The following is a 12,363-nucleotide window of genomic DNA, read 5'->3' on the forward strand; positions in this document are numbered from 1 at the left end:
CTCGGTTCCCCTACTCTCTTCTGAAAGCGGTGCACGAGGCAGGCGTGCGCTTTTTGCGTGCCAGCCTGGTCCCGCGATGCACTCCGAATGGCTGCCGTCAGTTCTCGTGAGAACTGAAGGCAGCCATTCAGAGTGCAGCGTGGGACCAGGCAGGCACGCAAAAAGCGCACGCCTGCCTCATGTGCTGCTGCTGCTGCTGCCAGAAGAGAGCAGGGGAACTGAGGCAAGAGCCCAAAAAGCACTTTGGGAGCTGGGATGGAAAAAAGGTATGGGTTTTTATTTTTATTTTTTATATTCGCTCCTTAAGATGCACCCTTATTTCCACCCCCAAAGTGAGTCTTATGGAGTGAAAAATACGGTACATATTTGGAATTACTGTGTCAGATGGTGGCAAAAGAATGGAGACACTGCAGACTACTGTATGATATCCTGCCTCACATTTATAAAGAGACCCTTAGGAGACACTATGTGTAGATGAGAAATGATTGTGTGGTTTAATGAGAGGAAAGTGGAGCTATTTGTTCTCGATGTTTTCAGTCCAGTAAGCAAGCTGGACTAAGTCAGTGGCATAAGTGACATGACATCTGATGGTATCCAGTGCACATATAATTAATAATCTTGTAATTTTTCTGAACACACACCAAACTCAGCATATACCAAATAAACTGTGTCCCTATATTTTATAATTTGTATCAAATTCTTGAAAGTTTCAAGTTTATTAAAATTTTGATATAAACGCAATATCATGAGACAAGACACATAAGAGGGTTTAATGCCTTGAGACAAGTCATGAAATGTGAATTCATGTCTGTGAATATATAAGACCCCCCAAATATGAGAGAAGTTGGTTACTTTAAAAGCGTCAAATGTGAATATTGTGACACTAGGATGCAATTTATGTTGAGTTTAAATAATAGTGTAAAAAAAATAAGAGAAGGATAAAAAAGAAATAAGGGGTATGATGAAGTGCTGGTGAATCTAGTTTCAAGAATTTGATATAAACGGCTCACATTGGATACTTCTAATGATCCTAAAATATTTAATTATAAAATATAGGGACAGGTTTATTTGGTATATGACATCTGATAGTGCCAGGGCAAACAGCTATAGTAGAAGAGACAGCCCTTCTTTGCATAGCAGTCTTCCCATTTTTTTCTGTCCTATTGTATGGACATAAAATCTGTTTGCAGATTTCTGTTTTTTTGTTGTTAAGAAAAGTTACTGACAAATTAGGGTTCTACCCTATCCTTACTGCTGTCGACAGATTCAGAACTTACATGCTCCAGATGCCCCATTTGCCTTGATGCCAACTATAACCAAACTGAGTACGAGTATTACAGAAAGACATCTCTGTGAGCTGAAAAGTATTGTCTCAAACAACAGTGAAAAAAATGAGGCAATCAATAGCAAAATCAGCAGATAGTTTATATTAGTCCACAATAAAAAAGGATGTATTAGGCAGAAATCCAAAGTAATTTTCATGTTCAACAGGACTAAAACTAAGGGTGTCTTTTACTAACAGTTTGTATTATGTGCAGCTGGATCCATAGGAATAAAATTGGCAGATAACATGCACTAATCATTAGTAAAAGAACCCTTAAAATTAGGTGAAACTATATTTCTATATGTCAATGGCTTTTCAACACTTTTTGGGATCCAGATCTTTCTCCCTCCTATTTGGTACCTGACCTGCAGTACATTTTTAGGAAGAAATAACATCTAATTGCTCTGGATCAAGAAAAAGCACAGCATAATTACCCAGCGAAAAATTAACTAACTGTAAAATTTTATGATTTAAAAGGAAGACATTTTTTCTTCTTTTCTGAGCAGCCTTAGAGATGTTGGGGAATTCCTAATATGAGTTATTAAACATTCAGTACTTTATTTGGAAAAAACATCTTAAAATAGTTATCCTAGGACAAGCAGTCAGTATATTCTCACTTGTGGGTGTCATCATCTATGGAGCTCAGTGCATACAGACAGTGTAAAAAATGTACTGTCACTTTAAACCTTTCAAAGTCTCGAGACTATCCATACCACAAATATGTGCCGGTGCCTTCCCGCCTGACATCAGCTCACAGTACCATCAGTTTTCCAAGGAGCTGAGAAGAACTTTTTTGGAGTCTCTCCAAAACAAGTTTCAATTTGCCTTTTGGTGCCTTCCTGTTTGGTTTTTTTCCCATAAATTGTTTTCTTTTTTTTTTTTTTCAGTCCATGTTCCCTTCTATTAATTTTTCATTTTTTGGACCTTGGACCTTTTACAGCCTGTTTTCAGGCCAGGAGCGTCAAGCCTTTTTTGGGTTTGAGATCTCCCAGGACCATTGAGTTAGTCGATCTTACATTAGCTGTTTTTCCCTCTATGTCAAGGCCTTTTAGTGGGTTTAAGTGGTTCACTCAGTGCAACAGGGCCATTTCAGTGCTTGGGTCCTGACCACCAGGTAAATACTTGCAAGCACTGCTCTCAACTTCAAAATTGATCACTGAAGGCTAGGTGACTCAACATCAGGAGCATCGAGGATGTCCGCCACATGAGACACTGAAGTTAGACTATCTTTGGCACTGAAGCCAGCATTAACGTTGACACCTCGGTCGACGTTGACATTTCTGCTGGTACCGCCATCGGGATCAGACAAGAGAGCTAAGAAGCACAAGCATTCTTCCCCGTCTAAGCATGCATCCTACTACTACTACTATTTATTACTTCTGTAGTGCTGAAAGGTGTACGCAGTGCTGTACATTTTAACATACAATAGACAGCCCCTGCTCAGAAGAGCTTACAATCTAATTTAGACAGGACATTTCAGGGTTGGGGAGATTATAGTGGGTATAGGTATCTGACAGCAGCCAGCATGCATCAGCATTCTCAAGAGTGTCTATGGCGCATTCCAAGCATCGATATATAGAATTGAGGTCTCCATCTTTACAGCTGGTGTCCCCTCAGAGGCGTGCCTCATCATCAACGCCTCCAAAACCAAGCGCCTCCTGCACCATCTATACCAATTTCTACTCTACTGGTGCCATCCTTACAGTATCAAATTGGAGACCTAGTAGAGGGAGTTGGCTGCCATGATTCAGGCTCAGACAATTCAAGCCCCTACCATGACATGATGCAGCCGGTAGCAGCCCAGTCTGAGCAGAGTTCCAAGAGAAAATCCAGAACCAGATCTCGGACTCCTCATAAAAGACACTTGAAGCCCAAGAGAACAACAGCATCGAGGCGTTGAAATTCATCTGCACGTTCTTCAACCAGATTTTGAAGATCCCAAAACATCTCTCAATGTTGAAGTCAATCTCGATATACTACTCGACTTTCTCCCTCACCACGTCGATACTTGGAAGAGTATGACTCTAACTTGTCTATCCACTCTTCCTCAGGATGTCCAGATCTCTCTGCCACTGAGTCATATGGCATGTCTTCAGATCCATCCCTTCCACCACCTCAAAGGAGAACACCGCCAGAGAGCCTCTCCTTCATCAAGTTTATAAGACAAATGGGACAAGCATTGCCCATCAAATTGGAATCAGAGTCTGAACTCAGAGCAGAGCTTTTTGATGCCTTAGATCAGGGGTAGGGAACTCCGGTCCTTGAGAACCGTATTCCAGTCGGGTTTTCAGGATTTCCCCAATGAATATGCATTGATAATGAAGTATATGATTACTTCAAATATTCACAGGAACAAAGTTAAACTGAATCAAGTAGTCTGCAATTGTACTATGTAATCTTTTAAAAATGATAAGAAGACTTAAACATTAACCTAGCATGAACTGGAAACCAATGAAGTTTTCTAATAAAAGGTGTTGACTGATCAAACTTATACAGTTGCTCATCTAATTTTTAGGTGATATTTTGTAGTAAGTGAATTTCTTCTTTGCAATCTGATAGAAATACCAAAATATATAATCCATTGCAGTAATCTAAGACAATTTTAATCCCTGCACTAATAAAATAAAGTGTTTTTCTGAGAAATAAGATTGAACAGTTCTAAGTTTTCAGTCCAAGGAAGACCACCTTGGTGAGACAATTTACCCGATCTTCCAGTGATAAAGAAGAATCTAGAATTACTTCTAAGATCTTTGTAATGTGAACAGTTGGCAGTTGATCATTTGAATTTAATGGCACTGCAGCTGGTAATGAATCTGGTTACCTAACCAACGTATTTTTTTGTTTTAGGAGTAGTCAATTTTAGCAATTGTTGTGACACCAAATCTGTAATCCTTTTAGTAGAATTAATTATTGTCAGAAATGCTTGATTCAAATTCTTAGTGATAGGAAATAAAATAAATGTCATCCACATAAGAAAGGTAGAAGTTGTCTTTTATCTTAGTAAATTGAACCAAGAGAACTCATAAAAACATTTAAAAAATAGGTGCGGAAGGAGAGCCCTGTGGTACACCACAGGGAGATTGCCTAGGAGGAAAGAGATAGCGCACCCTTCATTTTAACCACATATTTCCTATTAGGTAAGAATTTCTGGAACCAGCTAAGTACTACACCTGAACTACCTAATAGAGAATGACACGGTGAAAAAATTGGTCCCCGTCACCGCCCCGTCCCCGTCTCACCATCCCCGTCACCGCCCCGTCCCCGTCTCACCATCCCCGTCACCGCCCCGTCCCCGTCTCACCATCCTCTTCACCGCCCCGTCACCGCCACTGCCACCCCATTCACCGCCCCGTCACCGCCACTGCAATCCCATTCACTTTTCTTTATTTACGTATAAAGGAAACATTCTTTAAAACTTTAAAACTTAGTTAAATATTAGTTAATAACTATACAAAAACAAAACACGCAGAGAAAAAATTAATTAATATAAATTCTCAAAACTGACACATTTTGATCACTAAATTTAAAATAGTTATTTTTCATACAGTTTTTCAATCACTAATCTTCCACCACCCCTGGGGCTAGCAATGCAAAAACAAACACGACATGTACTTTAAATGCTTACAATGTTAGCCTATATGGTAAGTAGACGCGGCCGCTGTACCTAATCGCGGCAAAGATCTCCCTGCCGTGATTAGCATAGTGACCGCGGCTACGGCTGCAAGTCTCCCCTCCCCCCAGCGATCACGGCAGGAGGGCACCCAACCCCTCCTGTAGACCCCCCCAACGGCCCTCCCGACAATCGCAGCAGAAGGGTACCCAGCCCCTCCTGCCGGTCCTCCCAATGGCCTCCCCTAAGATCGCCGGCAGGAGGGTACCCAACCCCCAACGAACCCTCCCACCCCGGAACCCCCTTAGTCTTACTTTACAAGTTGGACCGGACGGCTCCTCACACGTATGGCCAGCAGGCTTGCCTCCGTCCAAATGAGGCGGGCCCGCCCCTACCCTGCCCAACCCACAGGATCCTAGGGCCTGATTGGTCTAGGCACCTAAAGCCACTCCCGCTATAGGAGGGGCCTTAGGTGCTTGGGCCAATCAGGCCCTAGGATCCTGTGGGTTAGGCAGGGGAGGGGAGGGGCGGGCCCGCCTCATTTGGACGGAGGCAGGCCTGCTGGCCAGACGAGCGAGGAGCTGTCCGGTCCAACTTGGAAAGTAAGACTAAGGGTGGTGTTTCGGGATGGCGGGGTTTGTTGGGGAAGGGACCGGCAGGAGGGGTTGGGCACCCTCCTATTGGCGATATAGGGGGCCGTTGGGGGTGCCGGCAGGAGGCGTTGGGCACCTTCCTACCAGTGAGGGCGATCGTCGGGGGGGGGGGGGCCGGTTCTATTGGCAGGAAGGGTTGATCTGACAAATGAGGAGCACGGTGAAAACACAGGTAAATAGCGGTTCCTAGAAGGGGGGACATTGGCCTGCGGGGACAAATCTATTCACCGTTTTTGCGGTCGGTGAAAGGATTTGTCCCCGCGTCTGCGGCGATTTGCTAATGAGGTCACCATAACCCGCAGCCAAACCGCAGCCACGCAGCGGTTCGCTGCGGGGATCGCTCCCCGTGTCATTCTCTACTACCTAACTCACTTAGTTTTATCAATCAATAATGTGTGGTTGACTGTATCAAAGCAGCAGAGTTATCAAATATAGTAGTATTGCTTGACCACCATTACTAAGTATCATCTTGACTTGAGAAACTAGAGGTAAGAGCACATTTTCAAAGCTGTGTAGGCTGCTAAACCCAAATTGTGGTGGAGTTATATAATGTTTTATGAGAGCATTGCAGGGTAGTTTGCCCTTCCTAAAGTCTTACGTTTTGTATCTTTGCAAACAAGTATAAATAAAATCCATGCCTACTATGTTCAAGATTTCTAAGCAATTGATGAGAAAGAAAAGATAAATTTGCTAACTAATTTACATCTGTAATTAGATGTGTCTCAAAATCATTGAAGGTGAGGTACTTAAAAAAATTGTCTAATGTGACTTTCTTGTTACAGCTTAGACAGAGTTCCATAGCAAGCTAAAATAAACTATTGTATGATATGGTAGTGCTGTCTCTCAAAATCCAGTTTATAATCTTCTATTTGTTATTTGATTATTTGCTTGGATCTTAGTATCCTGCTTTTACAAAACCTATTCCAAGATGGGTGGCAGTATATTTAAATAAACCCACTAAGAATCTTTCATAGAAAATCTAGCTAGCGATAAAAGCTTGCTTAGATGTTGTTCACAGATGAATTTCCCTTTAATTACTGAAACTTTGTATCTTTCAGGTCGAGTAAGAACCAAACTTTCCACAGTTTCTACAGGCATCACAACTGCCAAGACTGATTCCAGAGGACGCAGTCGAACAAAAGTGGTGTCTCAGTCTCAGCGTATGTTATTTATACTTCCTAAGAACGTTTTCTAATTAAATTACTTGACATGTAAAGAACTGATCAATAATTACAGTCAAGGGTAATTACAAAACAGAGGTTTCATAATGAGTTGCTGTTCTGTATCTTAGGTTCGACATCACCAGACAGAACTGAAGGTATTTTTGACTTACTTTATGGTCACCAGTCTTTGCATGTTTTTTAAACATCCTTTTGAGTGGGTGTTGTCTTACTTTTGGGCAATATATTAGGGCTGGATCATTCATACCTTTCCCATTTGCTTTTGCTGAGCACAGAATGAAAGGAATATAGCAGATGTCAGTATATATACGTAATTTCTTAAAACTAAAGAGTTGCAGATCAGTAGCTCCCCTTTTTAACCATCACCTGCCATCTTTGGTTACATGTGGAGAAGGGGTTGTATATGGGCTGAAAAACGTATCTATTATAAGCAGAGATGCGGGTTCATCTTCTGAATCAAGATATGCAAAACACTTTCAGAAAGAAATGCAGCTGCACTCTATGCCCCCATCCTTTTTCCTGCATCTGCTCATAGTCTGAAAGAAATATAAAAGATGAGCTCCTGAGTTCTGTAGTATCATATCCAACTTCTAGTAACCTCTTCTGTAGTTTCTGCTCAGCTTGGTTTCCTTGTGCTTCATGCTCATTCAGCTCATCATATTATGGTTTCCAGTTGTGAAACTTCAGTAAAAATGATCCATCTCTATTCCAGCCAGTGTGGTAAAATGCCACTATCCATTTACAATATAGCACTCTTCATCTTCTGGTGGTCTTCTTGAAAGAAGTCATCACTAAATATTTTCTTTTGTTGTTTTTTTCACCGAGTGGCCCCCTGCTTGGACTTTATTTAGGTTTGTGAGGTGGTGATGGTGGTGGTGATGAATTATATAAAGTTGTATTTTCCACTTTATATTTAAAATGCTAGTATACTTTGATACCTACATTGACTCATATTGTAATTAATATCAGTGCAAATATTATACCAGCATTACATTTCTAAATTTTTATATTTCTTCCTGATCTAATAGAGCAGCACTTCCCAACTTTCTAGGCAGTCAAGTTTTCATGATTACCACAATACATATGCATGAGATAAATCCACATAGTGTCAGTTCAATGTAATAATTGTTAAATCAATATAAATTCAAGGGAAAAAAGTCCTCAGAACAGATTGTAATCCGTGACTGTGATGGTGTTATTTTAATCATCAGTCATAAGAACTTCTCTTAATCTGATTAATGTTTGTAACTTGCAGCTGTGATACTATTAGTTTAAACTGTTGAATAGAGCCATTGAAGTTCTGAGGGGGTTTTTTCCTCCTCCTCTTAGATTGCCTTTAATTTGTTTTAATTTAACAAAATACTTGGAATTGTTTTGTCTAATAGTAGTTTGTTTGAATAAATGTGCATCTGTTGGATACCTGTTGCATGCAAACCTATTTCATACATATTCATTGTGGCAATCATAAAAATCTGATTGATGAGGGTGCATCCAGGAGAGGGTTGAGAAGTACTGTAATAGAGCTTTGTTTGTATGCCCATATTTACCTCAATATGGGTTGGGAGAAGGTGACACAATATTTTCCTTCTCTTTCTCTCTCTCACCCTTCCCTTCTTAATAGTTTTGATTCCTAGGTCAGGTTCAAGTTCAATTTATTTGATATACTGCAGATATAAACCCAAAGTTAAAATCTAAGTAGTTCATATCACAGGGCAGTCAGAAACACCTGCCTGGAACCTTCTATAGCTCAATAAGTAAAAGCCCTATGCTCCTCTTCCAGAGGTCATAAGTTCAAATCCCAACTAGCTCCCCCAGCACATATTTTAATTGTAGCATTCTACCTTGCAGTGCACCTTGATGATCTCACAATGAGGTCACCATTGTGCAGCTGAAAACCTCCATTTGCAATGAAGTAGAAGCCATGCTAAGATCTGTATCTGTGTTTTTTCTGGTTTTCAGCTTTTGCAAGTGAAGTTATGTATGTAATCTATATATTTTTGTCATGTGCTTTCTTTGCTTTCAAGATTGAGCTGATTGGAGCACTGTTTAGTCAGAAAAAAAGGGTAGCTTTTTAGCAAGAAAACTAAAGCTATGTTTTTCATGTGCTGTGCTTCAGTTAATGGATCTTTTCATCTAATTAGCAAATAGCATTGCTGTTTGTCCACAAAAATAGAAGGTTTTGCATGCAATATATGTTTTGATATGCCCCGTTTATGTGGTGTCTTATTAAATGTATTTTGAGCTTAATAAAGCAAAAATAAATCCCAGAGAGTTATTTAGCAGATCGCATTAAGAGCGTCCAAAGAGTGCCTAAGTTCCATCCGTAGAACTCAGATCTATTTGAAGCCCAAACTAAGCTCAAAAGTAGACCTGGTTTTCATTCGCCTACAATATAGACATCATATGGGCACCTTAGTGTCATGTAAATGAATCAAAGGATAGCACGGCCATCCCACGCCCACACTTATTGAATTAGTTGTGAGTTTTAAATATGGACGTCCATGAAATTCTGGCTGCTTCTATAAAGTGGCGTCTATGTCCTTTGGACGCCTAAGTACCAATTATCGCTTGTTAAGACCCTTAATTGGCTCATCAACTACTTAGATTGGACAACTAAAGCACGCTTAACTTTAGGCATGATTTAGGCACCCTTTATAGAATCGGGGCCTAAATGTCTGAAATGAACTTTTTGTACGAAGGTAAAAAGCAAAGAATTCCAAAGGGTAGGAGCCATAACTGAAAAAGAGGAATTTCTATGAAGGAACTGTCGTCAACTGTTGATGAGATGATCGAAGAGTTCTCTGTGAAGAATACGGAACCAAAAAACTAAATAAATTAGCATTAGATAAAATCTGGTATGAAAGAATGTTATACTTAAAAGGAATTTGGTAAGAGACAGGAAGAATATGCTCAGCTTTTAAAAGGGGTGTAACGTGATCAAATTTTGAATGACGATAGAGCAGTCTAATTGTGTTTTGAACTAATTGTAACCGATGTAACTGGTATTTCGGAAGACATTATCTAAACTTGATTATTGCAACTCTATTTTAGTTGGTCTTCCGAAATACCAGTTACATCGGTTACAATTAGTTCAAAACACTATTAGACTGCTCTACCGTCATTCAAAATTTGATCATGTTACACTCCAGGCATCTTCTCTCCATTCGGCCGCGCAAGCGGAAACAGGAAGTTTTCACTGAGGGCAGGCCAGTGGAGAGAAGATGCAAGGAGTGGTGGCAGGAGTGGATCGCTACTGCTACCGGCAGACCTCTTCCCAGATGCATCCCTCCTGCTGGACTCTCTTTGGGGGCTTAGGAGTGCCAGGGGGTCTACAGGTTTGGGGAGGTCTACTGATATAGGGGGATCTGGAGAGGGAGTGAATAATTGTTGGATGATGCAGGTTATAAATTTTTAAAATAAAATGCTAGACTAACAAATAAAATCCTTTTATTGAAGGGGTAGGATTTGTGTATTACAATAAAAAAAGTATGAGTAGATATTTTTTTTGCAGTGGTTCGCAAGCTTTTCTCCATTGGGACACCCCAATAAATAATGCTCACATATGTGACACACTGCACACGTGACTGTCATGGAATAGTGTAATCATAGATTTTGCATCCTTAGAAACCCTACCCAACAATATGTGGCAAGCAGAATTAGGCATTTCCTGAGGAAAGTCACAAAAAAAATTTGGTCTTAGCTCATGCTGTTTCACTAGTAGCTCAAGGTAAGTTAAATTCAAGTACATAAGAACATAAGGAATAGCCAAACTGGGTGAGACCAATGGTCTATCTAGCTCAGTATCCTGTTTTCCACAGTGGTCAATCCAGGTCACAAGTACCTGGCAGAAACCCAAATACAGTCAAACTTTGAATAGCGAGTAATGTGGTATCCAAGTGTTTTGCAAGGTCTGATGGTGGCTGGTTATCTTTCTCATAAATTCAAGAAAGTTATAGTTTGCCAAATAATCAGTTATTTAAATGGATTCAGTTACAACACTGTATACAGGCCTATACTAAAGTTTCGCAGCCCACTAATGTAACTCCAAGTCAATTAGTCTTTATTAACATAATATCTTCCAAGAAAGGTGCAGCATCTGCTTGATATAAAATTTTGCAAGATAATAAATTTACTAGACCGGTCGGAACTGAATCCACATGGTCACATGAGCTAAAAATAGAATTGTCTGTTAAACATTGGGAACAAGTATGGCTTTCGATACATAAAGCTTTAAAGTCTACAGCTATGACCCAATCTATATACTTTGTTGCACATCAAGCCATATGGACTCTGTATTTTAGTTCACTAACTTTTCCAATATGAACATTTACAGTACTTTTGGAAATAAGTTTGGGAGTCCATTTGTTTCTTTGTTAACATTCAAGAACAACTAACCATAAAAGAGGTAGTTTGCACACACATCGTAAGATATGGAAACCTCTCATAAAATATAGTGATGTAGCAGATTTATTTTGTTGGAATTTATTAATGCACATCCATGCTGTTAATTATATGTTGATTATTGTTATTATCTATTGGTAGTTGCTAGTGATCTACCTTTATTTGTTTTAATTGGGTTAATTAATACTTTTTTCTGATGTATTATATAACTATTATTGTATAGGACGATTGTTGGTTTCTATGTATAATATAAATCTGTTTTGACTTGGTTGTATCTATAAGTATTATATAATAAAATTTGTTGAACTTAAAAAATATATATTTTATTAAATTTTAACTCGATGAACGAGCGTTGTCTTGCAGTATGAGTACGTATACGCACATCACATTAAGTACGCACTATATACGTGCGTCACATCGCTGATTGCAGCTGAACATAATAGAAGCACCTGCAGTTCAAGCGCACACAACATACGCACATCTCACACTGAGCGCGGCTGAACGTAATAAAAGCATCACGCCCAATTCACCTGCAGTGCAGTGACTGTTCGAAACGAGCGAGGTCTTGCAATACAAATGCGTACAGTACTGTATTTTGTATTAAAGTTTTTGGTTTATGAAACATATCGTCTGAGTTTCCATTATTTCCTATGGGGAAATTTGCTTTGATATACGAGTGCTTTGGATTACAAATTATGCTCGCAAACCAAGGTTTTACTGTAGTAGTCATACTGCTCTGAAATTAAAACGCTCATATCAGGGTGCCAAGGGAAGGTAGCAGGCTGCAAGTACATACCACAAAGCCAGGAGGAAGAAGTGAATGGAGCCGGTTGAGTGTCTAAATTCAACTCCTGCAGAAACTCTGAAATAAGATCCAGTAAAGCTGCATACTTAAATGCAGAACCATGGTATCGTTCCCAGGTTCTAAAATCCCAGAGGGATGTGAAGATCCAGCACACAGTCCCTGGATCCCCAACCAGGGAAGTGCTGGACATTGTGGCGTTGCCGGTGCCCGTGTATATGCTTGGCTCTGGTCAACGCTCAGAACAGCCTGCGTCCTACGTGCTTCCAGAAAAGCTGGAAGTCCTGCTGGTCCCACAGTTCAATGAAGAAGCAAAAAGATTCAAAACAGTCAATTTCAACTGAAAATAAAGTCCCACTTTATTGTGGAAATCAATCTTGAACAGGGTTCAG

The 12,363-nt window shown here is 40.0% G+C and overlaps 1 protein-coding gene across 16 annotated transcripts in view; it reads left to right on the forward strand.

The window, feature by feature from the left end:
* CLASP2 (cytoplasmic linker associated protein 2) overlaps nucleotides 1-12,363 on the forward strand; it is a 650,335-nt gene that overhangs the window by 378,737 nt on the left and 259,235 nt on the right. For 10 of the 16 annotated variants that reach the window (XM_033930348.1, XM_033930349.1, XM_033930352.1 and 7 more), the window contains 2 exons: nucleotides 6,646-6,747; nucleotides 6,879-6,905. In XM_033930348.1, coding sequence (XP_033786239.1) covers nucleotides 6,646-6,747; nucleotides 6,879-6,905 — 129 coding nt within the window. The remainder of the gene's footprint in view (nucleotides 1-6,645; nucleotides 6,748-6,878; nucleotides 6,906-12,363) is intronic. The other 6 variants (XM_033930350.1, XM_033930351.1, XM_033930353.1 and 3 more) reach the window with 1 other exon arrangement.

Source organism: Geotrypetes seraphini, chromosome 2, assembly GCF_902459505.1.
Source record: "Geotrypetes seraphini chromosome 2, aGeoSer1.1, whole genome shotgun sequence".
NCBI classification, from domain to species: domain Eukaryota; kingdom Metazoa; phylum Chordata; class Amphibia; order Gymnophiona; family Dermophiidae; genus Geotrypetes; species Geotrypetes seraphini.